General features: G+C 35.7%; 2 protein-coding genes across 3 annotated transcripts in view; one reads left to right on the forward strand and one right to left on the reverse strand.

Annotated features, from left to right (window-relative positions):
• Window positions 1-5292: 5292 nt before the first annotated feature.
• LOC135718977 (protein FAM72A) lies at window positions 5293-9509 on the reverse strand. The gene is made up of 5 exons (XM_065241420.2): window positions 9282-9509; window positions 8778-8973; window positions 8580-8657; window positions 8028-8152; window positions 5293-7754 (listed from the first exon to the last, which is right to left on the reverse strand). Exons 2-5 carry the CDS (start codon window positions 8921-8923, stop codon window positions 7654-7656), a joined length of 450 nt encoding a protein of 149 aa, XP_065097492.1. The 5' UTR covers window positions 8924-8973; window positions 9282-9509; the 3' UTR covers window positions 5293-7653.
• Window positions 9510-9825: 316 nt separating this feature from the next.
• The window catches only part of srgap2 (SLIT-ROBO Rho GTPase activating protein 2), a 126301-nt gene continuing 116821 nt past the window's right edge, over window positions 9826-19305 (forward strand). For both annotated transcript variants that reach the window (XM_065241421.1, XM_065241423.1), the window contains exons 1-2: window positions 9826-9918; window positions 10357-10871. In XM_065241421.1, the coding sequence (XP_065097493.1) occupies window positions 10805-10871 (67 nt within the window). In that variant the 5' untranslated portion in view covers window positions 9826-9918; window positions 10357-10804. The remainder of the gene's footprint in view (window positions 9919-10356; window positions 10872-19305) is intronic.

Here is a 19305-nt window from a genome sequence, read left to right on the forward strand (position 1 = left end):
AACTAGCTTCCATCTACCATAAAGTAAACTATTGCTGGCCAAAATTGTGTTGTGGCATTTTTCAAATACTGAATTTGGGTCTAATTCTGCACTTATATATTTGATACAGAATTATGCAGTTTATAAAGTAATCATGAAATAGTATTGATGTGTTTTTAATATGATGTATAACTACAGGTGATAATATGCAATATAAAATCTAAACTAAATAAATTGGACTAATTGAGTGGAGCCTTTTACAACTTGTTTTACTCTTAAAGTCAACGTGCATTTTTTTATTCCTACCATGGGTATCTGGAGTCGTTAAAATGCACCACATTAGTATAAATAGTTCAGAATCACATTAATAAAAAGTGTTATACGAAGTTAAAATATGTAGCGTGATGACCTGAACATCAAACGACCCATTAAAATTATACATTAATATAATATATTTATAAACGTATTTTCTGTTTATAAAAAAAAATTCAGGAAATCTAAGAAATATAAAAGTTCCCTAAACTGTTTTATTTATCAAATTAATCGAATCAATAATTAAAACTATTAATAATTAAAATAATTAAATTCTAAATAAAAAGTATATAAATGCAAATATTTCCCAGTAGTGTTTCATAATTACTATATTGTGTTAGATTATCAATACATGAAACATTCAAAACTTAATAAAATGTGCAATTACTATTAACCATAATTTTTTAGTCTGAAGCTTGGCTAACGTTATCTGCAGCACGGTCGTATTTGCCATCAAGGCGCGCACTGTTTTCAGTATCGGAATACGTACAGGAAGAGTGAACCACTTCATCAACTAAAGAAAAAAGATGAAGAAATATATTTTTCACTTATCAATGCCAGACTCAGAACTAACTCAGGAAATAGAGCAGAAGCTTTGTTTAGTTTGAATCGTGATCGATCTAGTGCTAGATTTTGCTTGACGATCTTGGTTCTGTTGAAAGGTTTGACTGAAAAGTTGTTTGTATGCTTGTGGTATGGCGGCCTCTTGTGGTCAGTTATAGCAAAAGACATTTAAGTAGTTTACAAGACGACTCAGTTGTCTTTAGATGTACCTCTTAATAAAGAATTAATGAATCATGATTAAATCATTTAATGAATTTGCTAAATATACGTTGTTAAAAATGAATTTGTTGAAGCTATGAATAGCTCCTTTGGAATAACTGCATTAAGTGAAATTGCTTAACATAAAATACACGAACATATAACTGCAGTAGGATATGATGATAATATTTGATTTAATAATTATAAATTATAACTTAAAACAGTTTTTGAAAAGAAATAAAAAAAGGTGTGCTAGATTTATTTGCATCCAAAGATAATATATTGTTGTGGAGAGCAGGTAGAGATTTGCAGTTTGGCGCTCTCTATGGGCTCGTAAAAGAACTGCAGGGTATTATTGTGGTTGTAATGGAAATGCAAACGAAAAATGAAATCAAAATGTGTAATTATAAAGGGCATGATCTCCAAAAAATAAAATCCGATTAAAGAAAAACTCTTATTTAAATGATTAAATTAATAGTTTTGATTATTTGACCCATCAAATGCAAAGATTTTATTATATGTATTATAACAATAACATTACTTTAAAAAATATTCAAAAAAGTCCCTCTTTTACCGGCAAACCAAAGTTTTAAATCCATTGTTTTACTAACAAAGCAAACCAAGAAATTACAGCTCACCATACTATAAATCACCAGTAGATGGAGCCCATTGCTTACATATTATTATTACCTACAATTTTGCATCAACTGGTGTGACAAAATGACCTACTTAACCTACAACAAATAGCTGCTTTTATCGTGTCTCCTGTGTGTTTGAGAAGATACTCAAATGACTTTGATTATAATGTGTAATATTAACTTAAAATGTATGTGTACAATTCCAAAAGCTGATTATACAAAGTTTGCATTAAAGTGATGCAGAGATCTAGCTCTTCAGGATCAGGGTTGGAGATCCCATTAGATAAAGATCATTAATATCATTTAATTTAATTGCTATGATAATTTTCACTTTGAGGACATATAGCTTTAAGTATGTTTGTTTACATCTACAATCTATAAAACAGGAATCATCTTTATAATTAGTTTGTATATCAATTGGGATTTCATAATAGTTAGAATATAATTTGTGTCAGGAGTACAAATCAAACCATAGAAAATGAATATGAAGATCATACCTGTATTTTAAACGAAGAGCCACAAATGCATGAATTCCAGGAAACTTCTTATAAAGGGCTTCACAAAACAACGTCCACATTGGAGCTTTTAGTCCAGAAGTGTGTGCTCTTGAAGAAATATTTATGGATTTTCTGCATCCCTCTGTTTAAATTTTTTATGGCGGGTCTTCAACTAACTTAAATGGTTTACACAGGCCTAGATATACTGCCACCTAGTGAATCGGAGTAGGGCTACACAGTGTCATGATGAAATACTTCAATGCATTTACAGAGAGCAATTATATTTACCAACATATAAAATATAAATAAAATATTGAAATTATAAAAAAATTACTACATATATATATATATATATATATATATATATATATATATATATATATATATATATATATATATATATATATATATATATATATATATATATATATATACACACACACAGTCTTGTTCAAAATAATAGCAGACCAATGTGACTAACCAGAATCATCAAGGTTTTTAGTATATTTTTTATTGCTACATGGCAAACAAGTTACCAGTAGGTTCAGTAGATTCTCAGAAAACAAACAAGACCCAGCATTCATGATATGCACGCTCTTAAGGCTGTGCAATTGGGCAATTAGTTGAAAGGGGTGTGTTCAAAAAAATAGCAGTGTCTACCTTTGACTGTACAAACTCAAAATAATTTTGTACAAACATTTTTTTTTCTGGGATTTAGCAATCCTGTGAATCACTAAACTAATATTTAGTTGTATGACCACAGTTTTTGAAAACTGCTTGACATCTGTGTGGCATGGAGTCAACCAACTTGTGGCACCTCTCAGCTGTTATTCCACTCCATGATTCTTTAACAACATTCCACAATTCATTCACATTTCTTGGTTTTGCTTCAGAAACAGCATTTTTGATATCACCCCACAAGTTCTCAATTGGATTAAGGTCTGGAGATTGGGCTGGCCACTCCATAACATTAATTTTGTTGGTTTGGAACCAAAACTTTGCCCGTTTACTAGTGTGTTTTGGGTCATTGTCTTGTTGAAAGAACCATTTCAAGGGCATGTCCTCTTCAGCATAGTAAACATGACCTCTTCAAGTATTTTAACATATGCAAACTGATCCATGATCCCTGGTATGCGATAAATAGGCCCAACACCATAGGAGGAGAAACATGCCCATATCATGATGCTTGCACCTCCATGCTTCACTGTGTACTGTGGCTTGAATTCAGAGTTTGGGGGTCGTCTCACAAACTGCCTGTGGCCCTTGGACCCAAAAAGAAAAATTTTACTCTCATCAGTCCACAAAATGTTCCTCCATTTCTCTTTAGGCCAGTTGATGTGTTCTTTGGCAAATTGTAACCTCTTCTGCACATGCCTTTTTTTTAACAGAGGGTCTTTGCGGGGGATTCTTGAAAATAGATTAGCTTCACACAGACGTCTTCTAACTGTCACAGTACTTACAGGTAAATCCAGACTGTCTCTGATCATCCTGGAGGTGATCATTGGCTGAGCCTTTGCCATTCTGGTTATTCTTCTATCCATTTTGATGGTTGTCTTCAGTTTTCTTCCACGTCTCTCTGGTTTTGCTCTCCATTTTAAGGCATTGGAGATCATTTTAGCTGAACAGCCTATCATTTTTTGCACCTCTTTATAGGTTTTCCCCTCTCCAATCAACTTTTTAATCAAAGTACGCTGTTCTTCTGAACAATGTCTTGAACGACCCATTTTCCTCAGCTTTCAAATGCATGTTCAACAAGTGTTGGCTTCATCCTTAAATAAGGGCCACCTGATTCACACCTGTTTCTTCACAAAATTGATGACCTCAGTGATTGAATGCCACACTGCTATTTTTTTGAACACACCCCTTTCAACTAATTCAACTAATTGCCCAATTGCACAGCCTTAAGAGCGTGCATATCATGAATGCTGGGTCTCATTTGTTTTCTGAGAATCTACTTAACCTACTGGTAACTTGTTTGCCATGTAGCAATAAAAAAATATACTAAAAACCTTGATTATTCTGGTTAGTCACATTGTACTGCTATTATTTTGAACAAGACTGTGTGTGTGTATATATATATATATATATATATATATATATATATATATATATATATATATATAATTATTATTTTTTGACATATGTATATATTTTTCCTCAATAAAATTGGGAAAAGCCTTTTCGTCCAATAAGTCAATAAATTGGTGCAATGGCAATGCTGGAATAAATGCATGAGAAGTTTCTGGGTTTTGGGCCTTGTGATGTCACTCTCCACCCCAGTATCAAATCACTTCAATTAGTTGTTTTTTACAACAAAAGCGGAGAGCAAAGGGACAACAGCTATTTGCCTAGTTGGTCTATTCATTGCCATTGATTCATCAAACTACAGATGTGTATTGTCATGCACAGTATGCCAAAAATTTAAATTTTTACTCCTCCGACCACAGTACTTTGTGACATGCCTTTTAGATAATTGTGTGACATACGGTTCCTCCTTAGCCACTCTTTCAGTGGCGAAGCATTGAAGTGATTGTTTTCTAGACAGTAGCCTACCTGCCATTTTAGCAAAAAAAAAAGAGCTGATTGTCACTGCACCAACATTGGCATCTTGTTTGGTTCATTTGTTGGGATACCTAATCTTTGTGTCTAGATTGTGCATGAATTTATTTTTGGAAATTTTATTTAATAATTAATATGAATACAGTGCTCCAAAAAGTTAAAAACTTTGGAGTGCTTTCCTGGATAGTGTTGAGATTAAGCCAGGTTTCACAAACAAGGCTTTACTGGTCTTAAATAATAATAATAATTTTAATTATTCCCCTTTGAGCAAAAAACTAGCTTTATGGGGTGGTTTCCCAGACAGGGTATAGATTTATCCAGGACGAGGCCTTAGGACATTTAAGTCGTTTTTACAAAAAAAAAATACAGGTGTGCATCTTGAGAAAAAGCAATGACACTGATATGTGTTAAGATATGTCAGTACAAGATTTTTAATTAAGCCAGCTCAAACTTGCATTTTAGTCCGGGAAACCTCACCCGTTTTGAATCATTAGGAAAACTGATGGTTAAACACTGATGGCTAAAGGAAAAGATACACATCCATATCCACAATAAAAAGTTTAATATCAAGACATTCAGCATACAAAACAACCGAAAATTCAAACCAACAACTTTTGTCAGTGCAGATCAAAAGTTAAATCGTTTTGTCTCATCCTCACACATGATGCAAATGAAATCATGTCAGTATAAATACAGTATCATGTCTGTTAATAAATACATTCAAAACATAGATAACTGAAATCAAATAAATTCTCCATAATAAGTTAAATATTTAAACACATTTCATAATTTTCTTGTATCATTTTGGTCGTATATGCATACTTTAGATTGCTTTGAAACCTAAAAAAGCCAAACCCTAAAAAATGCTACACCTGAAAGCTATCACATTAATGTTTGCGCATTCTTTCTGCTATTGTTTATACTGACAATGCAAAACCTCCAATACAATATAATGGAAAATATGGTACACATTTACAGTGGGGCATCATAATCATACTATTTTAAATATGAAATGCTGTAGAATTACACAGTGAAATTGTAAACATGGAAGTGAAAAAACTGCTACTGATTGACTTCACGTCTTTGTAATTATATCAAATTTCATGAAAGTAAAAAGAAGCAAAATTAGAAAGCTGAAATATACTATGCCAAGTATATCACACAGTGTCATGCAAAAATGCCACCAGTCATTAAGAGCAGATTCTTTCTTATACCTTCTGACAAACAGTAAAATATAGTTTGAAAACAAAGGAGTTCTTAAGACACAAATACATCAAACTAAAAAACAGCACTAAATGAAAAGAGTGAGCAAAGTACCACAGTATGTCATCAAAACAAGAATTTTTTTTAAGTTGAAATCCCATGAAATGTTATTTGGCTGAGATCTAACTACTCAGAGCTGCCATGTGATTTTGTGCCACTTCACATCAAAGCTGCGTAAGGAATAAAATCTTAATATAATAAGTTATAGGACTTTATAGAATTATAGGACTACGCATGAATATGTCCTGTTTAGAATAAAAGTACTATTATGTATCAGTTCAACATTATGCAGATTGATATTCAGCTTAAAGGTACAGTATGGGGTTTTAGCGGCATCTAGCTGTTGGATTGTGAATTGCAACCAGTCACAATTTCAAAACGCATAGAGAAGCTACGGTAGCTGCCACAGAACAAACATGTCATTGTCTGAGACAACGTAGGGACAAAACGCGCTCTGTAGAACAGTTTGTCCGTTTAGGGCTACTATAGAAACATGACTGTGACTCTCATGTAAGAAAACCAGTGGTGTATGTAGATAAAAATGGCTCATTCTAAGGTAATTAAAACAATACAGTTCATTATGTAAAGTCTTTATACACCACTGATAATATAGTTATGTATTAGGGATGGGACGATTACCGGTTTCACGGTTAACCACGATAAAATGTCCTGAGGGTTAGTATTATCAATTAAAATTTAATTATCAATACAAACGTGTTTGATTACCGTGATTTTAAAAACTTGCGGTAAATTCTGTCCAGGCAGAATCAGTTTGACACAGGCGTGCACATGCAACATAGTTTTTTGCAAAAGAAGGTATTTAAGGGATAATGTATTGTATTCATCATTCATGTTAAACTTATTAGACAGATTTATTTATTTTTTACCACATAAATAATTTCAGTGACATGAAATATTAAATTGTAATATTCAAAAATAAAACAAATGTTTTCAGTGTGTGTATCAGTTCTTTTTGAACATTTCCATCTCATTTTAACAAAACCATGATAATATTGATAACTTTGGTCACTATAATCATGATATGAGATGTTCATATCGTCCCATCCCTATTATGTATATAATATTGCATTTCCATCAAGAGATCCTTCTAAAAGTTACACATTGCACCTTTAAGAGTATAAGTCAGTAGCATTCAATTTAAATTAACAAAATATTTAGAAACCATTAAAACATGGTAAAAGGGATTTCTTCCTACAACACTGTCTAGACATAAGGTTTAACTTGTGAAACCAGCATCCAATTTGCAAATAATTTTAGCCTTCTATCTATCTATCTATCTAGCTATCTATCCTTGGTGGACTCCCAAAATGCATTTGTACCAAAGCAAACAACCTGGATCAACACCTCAAACTGATGTAATACTGCCTTCGCAATCTACAGTTTGTTAAAGGCTGTAAAAAGACATCATGCAGATAACATCAAAATGTTAATAATTAATGTCAATGTGCTACTGCAACCAGAAAATGAAACCTTACTTCTTTGGTAGTGCCACTCTGTCATACAAAATAATCTGAAGGGGTGCTGAAGGAAATATCAAACTAAAAATATTGACGGGGAACTCCGCAAATTAAGGGGGCAAGTCAGCTACTGTCAAATTCAAAGTGCTTTCACCATTTTTGTTTCTATCTAAGGTACTCTTCTTCTGAAAAGCTGTCCAGACTATCATCATCATCATCACTGCCCTCCAGTTCTGGTAGATCTCCCCACAGCAGCAAGTTTTGTCCTATAAAGACACAAGCTTATCAGTGAATGAGTCTAATATATATTTTAGGTGTCCATGTGAACACATGTGAACAAACTAGAACAAGACATGCCAGTGCTTTAAAAGCATACACAATGGATTCAATGTCAAAGTCCAACGCAATCCCATGCATTCATTTTGGTTCTTGGGTGCAAACAACAGCGTTTACACCATTTTAGTGATCATGTTAGTTGAAAGCACAGGCTGTTTGGACATAACATGGTGTAAACAATAGTGGCAGCATCTGTCTCAAACCTGTTGCATCCAGTCTATTGATGGTGGACACAGCCTCACTGTTGAACATCCAAAAGTGACCATTGTTGCAGGACAGCAAGCAGGGTTTGCATGGGGCCACCACGTGATATCCCACAACATTTCCACTGAATGTGCAGAAAGAGCCAGAAAAACAGACACAAACACCTGATTCAAAATGCTTTGTAGGACACAGAACAGCAAATAGCTCAGCAAAAACAATACATCTAATATTAAAGCAAACACAATCTGACACTAACTTGCATACAATATTTGTATAACATTATATTCAGCATTTCAAATGTTATGAAATATGCTATTAAACACCAAGGACACTTTATGAGTAATACATGTGTAAAGGTTACTATAAAAAGACATGTCACACACCCTGGTTAAAAAGAGACAACAGAATCATGCTTAAAAACATTACAGAACATCTAATGGATTTAATGGTTATAATGGGAATTGCATTGGTTTTAAAAGGGCTGATGGTTCATAATGGTATTGCAATTTGTATTTGTAGTAATTGTAAAGTAAAAACAGTAATTTACTTACCATTTCAAACAAGCAATGTCTCTCAACTTGCATTTGCAGCTGTCAGTGGAATAGCAGCTTGCTACAAAATCAACAGTCCTGTATGGAAAAACAGCACTTGTGTGTTTATGTTCATTCTATGCATTACATACAAAATACGTAATTTCTGTTTAACTAACTGACTAGTTTATGTGATGACTATGATCACAGAAGCCTTACCTGTTTGGTGGTATGTCGGTTGAGAACAACTCGATTTCCGTATCGGCTAACAGCACAGCTTTCATCCCTCTCATACACAGCAGACTGTCACAGTATATACAGTTGACTTGTGTCACACATTTATTCTTGAAATTTGAAGTAGACATTGTAGCAGTATGAGGACTCCTCGTGTAATGCTCCTTTAAAACGCCGGGTCCTGATAAAACAATAACACGAGTTAGCAGCGTGACAGTTACAATGCATTTATACCGATGCACCTGGCTAGCTAGCTAGCTAGCTCGAGCCTAACCTGTGTAACGTTTACAATGTTTTTAGTCAGTGTCCGAGTAACCTTGTTACAAAAACACTAACTCGTGTTAAATTACTATTATAAATCAAAAATTAACGGTCCGGTTAAGCTTACGTTACTGTTAGAAATTAGCGGTGTGGATAATTGCCTTGTTCTTGTTAAAAAGCTAGCAAGCTAACTGAATCAGTTTTTCTATCAAGCCGTAAAATTCTGACCTGTTTTGATGATATCTAGCCGTCCACGATCTAAAAGGCAGAAAAACACATTGTACAACTGTACAATATCTCGACCACTGCAACAAGGCTTAGCTTGCTAAGCTAGGTTTGTTTACCTAAGCGACAAAACCACTTCCTAAAACATTTTCAAACCGCCATATAGCTAAAGACGATTGGCTGAAAATCACAACGTCTCAAATATGATTGGTCAGAACGGATTTCTCAGCAGATGGTTACAATAGCTACAGTAAACCTCAAAACCACTAGTTACTTTGCAGAATAAAGGAAGCATAATTGCAATACATTAAAAAACTTAAAATAATAAATTATTAATAATAAATAGTGAACAACTATAAAAATGAAGGATTAAAAAATGGCAGTTCGCCATTAATAATTCACTCAATGCATTTAATTAAGAAATAAACATTGAAAATGTCTTTCGGTGACGAGATGATAGATTCATGTCGTGCGCGTGTTGTAACCAATCATAATGGAGGGGGTTTGTTCTTTATCTTCCATGAAAATAGGCGGGGTTTGAGTTTGGGAAAATTCAGGGAATAGTGTAACAGGGAGTCTTGGGGGTGAGTTTTGCTATTGCTAAATGAAACTATTTAGGAGATGAAAATCGTCTTTCAAGGTAAGTTGTTGATTGATTTCATTTTATAGCACATATTTAAGCGCATAGATACAGGAAATCACCGCAATCCTAAAGACGAAACGTGGGAATCTCCTCAAGGAATGCCCTGAACTATTCAGAGAGTCCAGGGTCGTTCCCCAAAGGTCTTTTCAGATCACTTTAGTCCAGAAACTTACTCTTGTTGAACCCCTAACAGTTATTTAAATGGGACAAACTTGACACATAATTTAAAATCCACTCTTAACCTGTAGTGGTCTCAGTTTTCTTGTTTTATGATAAAGGCTATTATTGTTAAACGCTAGCGCCCTATCTCTCGGTGCCCATTTCTTTTTAAAGAACTGAAACAAAGAGAAATAAAAGTTATGAGGAAGTTTACTACAAGGAACTGTTTTTTTAGAAATGTGATCCAGTTAACTTTTGTCTTCTCTGTCTGTGCAGTGTGATGCTGGAAAGCCCGAGGCTGATGTTGTAAGAGCGGTTAAGATCTAATCCATGCCTTCTTTTTGCACTGGGAAGCCACACACATAACACAGTCCGATGATCAGTTGTCGTGTGTCCGCTGGAGGAAAGCACAAACTTTTGAAGGCACTGCGTCTGATACTGCTGATCGTGTGTGAGTGAACGGTGGGATGAAACTCGTCGTTTTTTATTCATTTCCCGCTTGCTGTTGGATTCGTATGTGGACACATTGTACATAGGAAGCCACAGGCAGCTCCCGAGTAAAAATGCGGCGTGATTGATCATCTTCAGGAGACAAAAAAAAAAAAAACATTTTACTGACTGCTTTCCATTCCAGCATACTCATCCTTGGATATCTGTAGACGAAAGACCTTTTGTTCTGCTGTGTTTCTCGCTTTTGATCAGGACTTATTTCATTTAGATCGACATGACGTCTCCGGCTAAATTCCGAAAGGACAAGGAGATTATAGCCGAATATGAAACGCATGTTAAAGGTAAGCGCTATACTTATTTAATTACCTCTAATGCATACATTCTCACACGTCCACCATTATGATGGGTTGCACTGTATGCGCAAGTGTACAAGCACGGGATGAACGCAGTCGCATTATCGCATTAAAGCGGCATTTATTTGACTTTGTGTGAGAAAAAATAGTAATGCATCTCCACATGTGGCAACGTGTCTGATCACAATGATAGATGTGTCAGTCAGCAGTCGTAGCAGTCAATTATCTCAGTCCACTTTCAATTCAGCAGTGTGTGAAGGCGTATTGACAATAGATAAACTAACTCACATCTTTTAAAAGACACATATCATAGCTTTTGATATGAATCACGACGTTAATGTGTAATTTATGCGACGTATGTGTTGCTTTTGTGCATTGTTGGTCTCAGTCAACGTGCGTGTGGAGGTTGTATGTATAGACAAGACAGGGCGTTTTCTTTTGCCCTGCGTACGAGCTGCTGTGGTGCTGTTTTAAAGCTATTGATTTTATTGTTACATGTCAAAATGGCTATCTGAAGCTGACATTGATGTTTTAGAGTAGTTAACAACTATAAACAACGCGTATAGGGTATAAACAACGCGTTTAAGACAATTGTTTAGTTTTATTAGTAATTTTGAGTTTGATTGAGCTGCACTGAGCTTGAATGAAGTACGCTAGGGTGACAGTTTGGTTGTGACCATAACCTTTTTTTTACTATTTATAGCGTGCTTTGATAAGATATTCAAGTTTGTAAGTGGAGTTTGGGAATGTTTTGTATTAAAGTAGCGTTTCCTGAAGTGATTGCAACAATACACCACATCTCTCTTCTTCACTCCAGATGTGGCACGTTTTTGTCTCGCGAGAGGGGTTACGTTCCCATAGAAACATCTGTCTAATGAAACTAAGCTGGTTTTAATTGAAAGACGACCTGCATGATTTTTATTCATTAGTCAAGCTGCATATCATGTTTTGCACAATGTCCCAAAAAGTGAATGGCACTGGGAATAGACCACTGAGCCACTCTGCCTGTTGCTGCTGACTGTAGAAGAAATCTCTTTTAAAAGAGCCTGTGAGTTTCTTTTCTATGAGACTTTTATTCTAGTATGTCATTGTGACATATTGTAAATAGTACTACTTGTGATACCTGAGCCATTTTATATGTAAGTTTTGTAATGGTACTAAAAGATAGTTATAATTCCTTTGATTTGACTTTGATTTGTTATACTTTATCACCAAAATGTATTTAGTCTCTTATACAGAAGCATTTAAGGTGCCAAAGAATGCTTTGAAATAATAGGCTAAATTGTTCTTTAATATCTACATAGAAGGTATGGGGCTTTATTAAGTGCAAAAAATTACCCAGAAACATTTTTACATGTCCATTTACAACCCTAGGATTTGTCATTTGAATGAAATGATAAATTTTTGCCCTATTTAGAAGGGTTATGAATAATAATAATAATATTGAGCTCTGCTCTGATTGGCTCTGCTCGCTCGGCTCTGCTCTGAGGCTCATGCCAGTAGCTTACGTTAGTAAACAGACCTTATATGTTGAGTCTGTATCAGACGAAAATTAGGGTTGGGTACCTTTCACATTTTTACCGGTACCGGTTCCGATGCCGGTACCTGGAATTCGATACCGGTACCCAGCGGTACCTTTTTCGGTACTTTACTCTGACTTAAGTGACTTTCAGTGGACATAATAAGCCCAAACCTCTCATTTTCAACATTTTGTTATTTATTTCGAAATGTTTAAAAATACACACAATCTTTAAAAAAAAAACATCCCTATAACATCCAGGGCATATGTCTTACATATAAATAAAATAAAGAAATAAAATATATAAGTAAGACAAATGATCAATGAACATAAACCTCCTAAAAGCAACATAAAAGTAAACTTTTATGTAGAAAACAATACTAGCAGTTGATTTTTAGAAAAATCAGCATGTCAACGTTCTCAGGTAAAAGCCATGACAGAGTAGAGAACACTCGCTCTGAGGATGTAGAAGAGGACTGGACACAGAGATACTTTTTTGCCAATCTAGCCAGCATTGGCATTTGGTCCGCATGTGGTTGAATGTGTTCAAACAGCCACATGGACCGCCTTCTCTCCTCCTATTTATCTAATCTGAGGTACTGAGCACAAAGTTTTACGTCATTTCTGACTTTTAGCGTGAACACACAAGTCTTTAGGCTTTCATTGATAAAACTAAAAGCGGCTGATCTCCGCAATTTCATTTCGCGAGCGCGTGAAAGTTGCGTGATCTTATTTCATTAATTGCGCTGAAAAATCAGAGAAAGCTCCAACATATTCATGTACAAAACACTGTGCAGCATGTTTACTTACACAAGCAGCGCCATAGTATTAGTTCGCGTCCATTTAAACCCATCATTACTTCAGCTCGCGTTAAAACGAAAGCAAAGGGACTTCCCCGCAGTCTCCACGGACCACCACTCAAAGTGATAAGGAGAGAAAAAAGTGGACAAAAAGAGACGGACTGGTTTTGCTAAATACCAGGTGTAAACAGAATTTGTCTCTCTTGTCCACTAGTGATCCGATCGACAAAAACGCATCTTAATAAGCTTTTATTAGCTTAATAAGCTGTGCTTTTAAATACACACTGTGTTTAAATAAGTGCTTCCTCAGGTTGGATGTATTACCACTGCTTGCCTTGCACTTACTGTTACAAATATTACAGGTAGCATTGTCTGCATCATCCTTTGTGAAATTTAACCACACATTAGATCGCTTTCTGTTAGCCATTAAGCAAGTTGCAAAGGGGTGTCACTTACCACATGATCTCTCTCTCTCGCGCGTGCACAGCTTTCGCTACGTACCAGACTCACACGGCGCGCTGACATGTTCTCTCAGGTACTGAAATTGAGCGCCGATTGATTTTATGTGAATCGATACTGGGTAGTACCGACGCAATTCGGTCGGTGCCTATAAAAGTACCGAGGTCGGTACCCATCCCTAACGAAAATACAGATTTTGAGGAACAACTAATTGTTTGGAGATTGTTTATTGACGTTTCTGAGTGGTAACTTTTAGAGCTGGGCAAAAAATCGCCTGCATTTCTCATGTGTGTCTCATCAGTTAACCCGGTTCGGTGATAAGTAGTAAATCGCCATTACCTGCTTTCAGATGGAGCAGCATTTACCACACAGATCCATATTTCACTGAGAAGCTAGGCAAAATCGCATACAATATCGTAGGTGATTTTCCACGGTTATGAACACGGTTTTGCGATCTTCTCTGTGAAATTCAGCTCTGTTTAGTAAATGCCGCTCCATCTGATAGCAGGTAATGCCGATTTACCACCAATCACCGAACCGGCTTTACTGATGAGACACGCATGAGAATCGCAGGCAATTTTTTTCCCAGTCATAGTAAGAACTGTAAAGTCAATAGTAGAACTTTAGCCTAAACGTTAGCGTATAGCATTAATAAGCATGTAGCGTTAACTCAGCAGTCACAACTGTTTTTAGCATTTTAACAACTTTGTAATTAATTTAATGTTGGGGTGTAAATCTCGACTGTGACGTCACACAGTCTGGGTTATGTTGAGATTGACCTGTTTTTAAACAGTCTTTTTCATGCACCAGGTTTGCATAAAACTTAGAAAACATGCATTTTCGGCTCACGGTATGTCATTACCATGTACAAAGCTCTTATTATTCATTTATCCCTAGGTAAATACAGTTTTTTGCACCTTTAAAGATTTGCTGACTGCAAGAAGAGATTGTGTTTCACTCTAGTTTCATTTTCAATTGCTGTCATCTGGATTATGTTTAAAAAAATTTGCAAAAAGTATTTTCCTTGCCAATTTTAACCCACTGTCTCTCCGCCTACAACAAGCACATCCTTCAAATTTCTCTTTTCTGCCATTGCATAAAATAAAAAGTAAAAATGTATGCGGATTCAGTTTGTTTAATATCTTTGAGCTGACACTCTGAAAATAAACTCATATGGATGATATCTTCTCACTGGAATCGCAGGGGCAAAAATGGCCTAGATTTTGAAAGAAACCAGGCCTAGTGAAAAATCTCTGATTTGGCTATATATTCTGTCATGAATTAGTGGCAGAAAGAGGAAACAGTAATTGCCCAGTGATCCATTTCTGTGATGAGGCAACCAGACACGAAGAGCAAATCTGTAACTTAAGAAGAGAGAGCGAGAGAGAGAGAGATCAAAGCTGCGCACCGTTCTAACTGGATTATCATTGATTATCATCAGCTTGATGTGAAACACAGTTTTTCATTCAACTATATTTTTTACTCCCAGTGCTCTGGAGTTTATTATATTCTGTTATGGTGCTGTTATCATCCAGCTAAGATAAAACTCGGAAGCATAATCTGACTGTAAGGAATAAATCCTACAACTGTTTCCCAGTGTCTGTTTGATTAACTGTTACTTGGCTTGTTTGGTCCTTTCCATGGAATTAAATGAATATCCATATGAATGCTTGATTTTTTTTATTGACCCAGAAATAATACACAATGTCATTTTTAGGTCTGTGCAACTTTATGGATTTGATATTGCCATTTTATTCACCTTTTACTTGCTGAATAAAATTAGCCTTTTATGTAATTATGCAGCAGCAGGCTTCTGTCCAGTTGGAGGTCAAGTATTTATTTACCCTAGTACACTACATGCATTATTACATTGATTTCTTATAAATATAGTGTGATTTGGTTTCACAGTCCAACTATCATTTATCGCAGTGGTTCTCAAACTGGGATGGGGGCCCGCGAAATGGTGCCAGGGTGGCCCCAGTTTTATGACATTTTATAAAATACATTCATTTATCATGAATTTTGTGTAATTAAACCTAAAAAAATTAAGGCTACTAACCAACAGCACTACTTTGTATAACTTAATATTAGGGCCGGGACTCGATTAAAAAAATTAATCTAATTAATTAGAGGCTTTGTAATTAATTAATCGAAATTAATCACATTTTCATCACAAATAAATATTTGACCTGAGAACATTGAGAAGTTATTTTTTCACATGGATTTTTAGTATACCATGAATGATGACTGAATACATAAGCTTAAGCAACAAAATATTGTTTATTTTTGTTCAACCAAGTCGTTGTACTCGGAGTCGGGCTAATGTCCATGCTAGCTGCTATATGTTTTGCATTGAAATGATACTTGAGGCTCGATGTGCTGCGGGTGATATGTGAATTCCTTGTTGCATAGCTTACACACAACCATGCTCTTATCGACGCTTCCATCCGTTCATTTTTTATAAAAGAATTTCCCATCCACGCGGCCAACCAAAGCGATGTTATCAGATTCTTCGTTCATGTTCACTGTGGTTTGTTGTTGTCTGAAGTCATGAACGCTAGTTGGTGCTCCAGTATAATCGGTCCGCCGAAACTCATCCAATGAGAAATGTTCCGCGGTGCAAAAATAAGTGCGATTAAAATGCGTTAAAAATTTTAACGCGTTTTTTTTTTGTGTCATTCAGTGTTTCCTCTAGGATTTTTTTCAGCTGTGGCGGCAGGGGGCGCCCATGATGATTATAAATGTAAAAAAAAAAATTATGTAGAATATAGGCTACAGTAAACTAACATGTATTTTTTTATCATTTTCACGCTGTCATTTACTTTTCCTTATATTTATAGCATATTGCTTTTCTATGTTTGATCTAAACTGTATTTTCTTAAAAAAACGTTACACAGCTGCGTAAGTAGTTTGGATATTTCATTGTAGTTTTAATGTAGTGTGCATTGCAGGTTCGTCCTCGTGTTTAGCGTACAGAGCTGTTACAAAGTCATGCAGTCCTGTTTGATAATCCGCACAGCTGTGATTGACAGAACAACCGACCAGTTATCCGACATTAGCAGCAATTTTATTTCACACCCGTACCATTTGACATAAAGACTGTGACCCCGAGCCGGTCACACCGCAAATCGCGCAGTTAAATATAAACCTTTACCGGTCTTCAGACAGATCTTAAACACAAATAAGCACGGGTCATTTAAAAACGAGTCGAATTTTGGTCTTGGATGTTAGACCCGCATTTAATCTTGTCTATTGAGTCCCGACCTGCATCTACAACACAAATGACACGCGAATAGCCTATTACACCCGTTAGATCAAATATTATGCGGTTCACCCGCGGGTACCCCGACCCTGCTGTTTCGTCTGAAAACAGATAAAACAGTCTCACCGTCTGCCTCAAGTTTCTATTACCAAGGTTCTTCTCTTCCACGGGAATAATGTAAGTTTCCTTACAAACAGATTCGACTATTAATGTCTTGCAGTCGCATATAAGTAGTATTCAGTATTTAGCCTTTTGTTTTTGGACAAATATCTTATCATTTAATGTGAAACTTTGTGAGTGTCGATCTAAAGCACAGACGATTGACTGACAGCTGAGCGCTCAGCAGTGCGCTGCGCTTATAGCCTATACTGAATAACTAATGGCCAGATAAGTTGATAATATGAGTACAGTGATTCCAAATGAATGTCCAAAAACTCGTAATATGTTAAATCAAAAGTTTAATTATGTCTTTTCTCGCAGCCCTGCGCTGTGTTGGTGTAGATATGCGCCGGTGAACATCATATGCGTCATGACCTTGCAGCTTAAATCACCCTAAATTTATAGTCATAAAGATAAAAGTAAAACAACATTCGCAACTTCAAATGATGTATTTTTATTTTTGTAAACTCACAATAAGGAGAAAACCTTGTGCTTATTTATAATCATTAAAAACATGACGCTTTCTGCTGGTTTGGTTTTAGAGCGCGTCACAAAAAAAGAACAGAAACTCAAATACTTTTTTATTCGTTTTGTCAATTTAATAATTATTTAAGTGCAACATATTTCGTGTAGGCTTATTTATTTTATTATTATTTCTCAAAACAGAAACGTAGCTTAATAATCCTCTGTTGATTTAAATCAATTTGTGCATGAAACTAAACCCATGGAGGAAATTATGATATTTTAGGAGATTTATTTATAAATGAGTGAACAACGCAAATCCAGAAAGGAATTTATTTCAAGACAGCCAGTCTCGCAGTAGCTTTTTTGCGAGCTCCCGCTGTGGGTTTTGTCTAGAAGGGATACAGCAAATGCCGAAAAGTTACGGATTAGATTTGGAGGTAGGATTATTAGGATGAAAACAGCGGTTCTGGCTAAATTAGATACAAATACATCCTACAATCGTGTGAAATTTTGTGTTTAGAGTTGGGTTTGGTTAAAGGATTAGGATAAAACAGTGCTCATCCAACGAGATTTCGTTTGCTGTATCCCTTCTATCCACAACCGCAGGCGTGGCGGGGATGTTTTATGAGTGGCGGGCCGCCACGGTTGAATGTATATAGCGGAAACACTGGTCATTAATTAATCTTAATTAACGCGTTAAAGTTACAGCCCTACTTAATATGTTTTGTTTAATTAAAATGTAAAATTTTAGAACAGTTTTTGCATTCATTTTCTTAGGGGGGGGGCTGCAAAGGAATTCACCATACACAAGGGCGGGCCGCACGCGGAAAAAGTTTGAGAACCACTGATTTATCTGATCTCTTGTTCTTTGTTTATGTCTTTAAAAAATAAAATGCGCAAACAAAATACATCTCATCCAAGTCTCATTTGATCACTCAGGTAGGATTTTCAAGTTGGCTAGAGAAACAGAAGATTATACGCAAATTCCCAAAGGATGTCAGGAAATGTTCAGCGGTTTTTTTCCTTACCACTTTGGTTTAAGAGATTGAATAATGTAGCTATAATCCTCCGACGCAGGGAGTTTGTGTCAGCAATGAAAAGTGTCTATGCATATAAAATACTTTCTAAGGCTGTAGGAAATATAATGATTGACTGCTCTAATTTAAATCAGTAATAAAAATAAGATACCCCCCGCCCCTTCAATATATGTATTTTTCAACTTTGGAAAAGGAAACAGAATAAGCTTTCGACAGATTGTGCTTAACTCTTTCCCCGCCATTGACGAGATATCTCGTCAATTAAGAGAAAACGCTTCCCCGCCAATGACGAGATTTTCCGTCTTTCCGCAATACCGCTATTATCCACCCTTCCGCAACTTTTTAAAACCGGAAGTATTGCCCTATGGCAAGCTGCTGCATGTCCGTGTCTGTTTTAAAGATCGCTCTGAATCGGATCTCTATGAAAAGTCCGTCACAAAAATTGAATTATCTCTGCTTTTTGCTCAAAATGTGGTGTTTTTGCAAAAACCTACCCATATTCAAAAGCTGATTGCAAAAGAACCACTAAAGGTAGGATGAAACGTTTTTTTTTTGTTTGAAAGCAGAGGGTCTGTTCTTTCATTTGGTATATTGTATGTTTATATATTTAAAGAAGAACATTTTCTGGAAGGCATTAAACTTTGGTGAAAATCATGAAAAACGCTGGCGCTGGCTGGCAACTTTTTTTTAAAACGCTGGCGGTGAAAGAGTTAATGAAGAT

Source organism: Paramisgurnus dabryanus, chromosome 14 (genome assembly GCF_030506205.2).
Source record: "Paramisgurnus dabryanus chromosome 14, PD_genome_1.1, whole genome shotgun sequence".
Classification (NCBI taxonomy): domain Eukaryota; kingdom Metazoa; phylum Chordata; class Actinopteri; order Cypriniformes; family Cobitidae; genus Paramisgurnus; species Paramisgurnus dabryanus.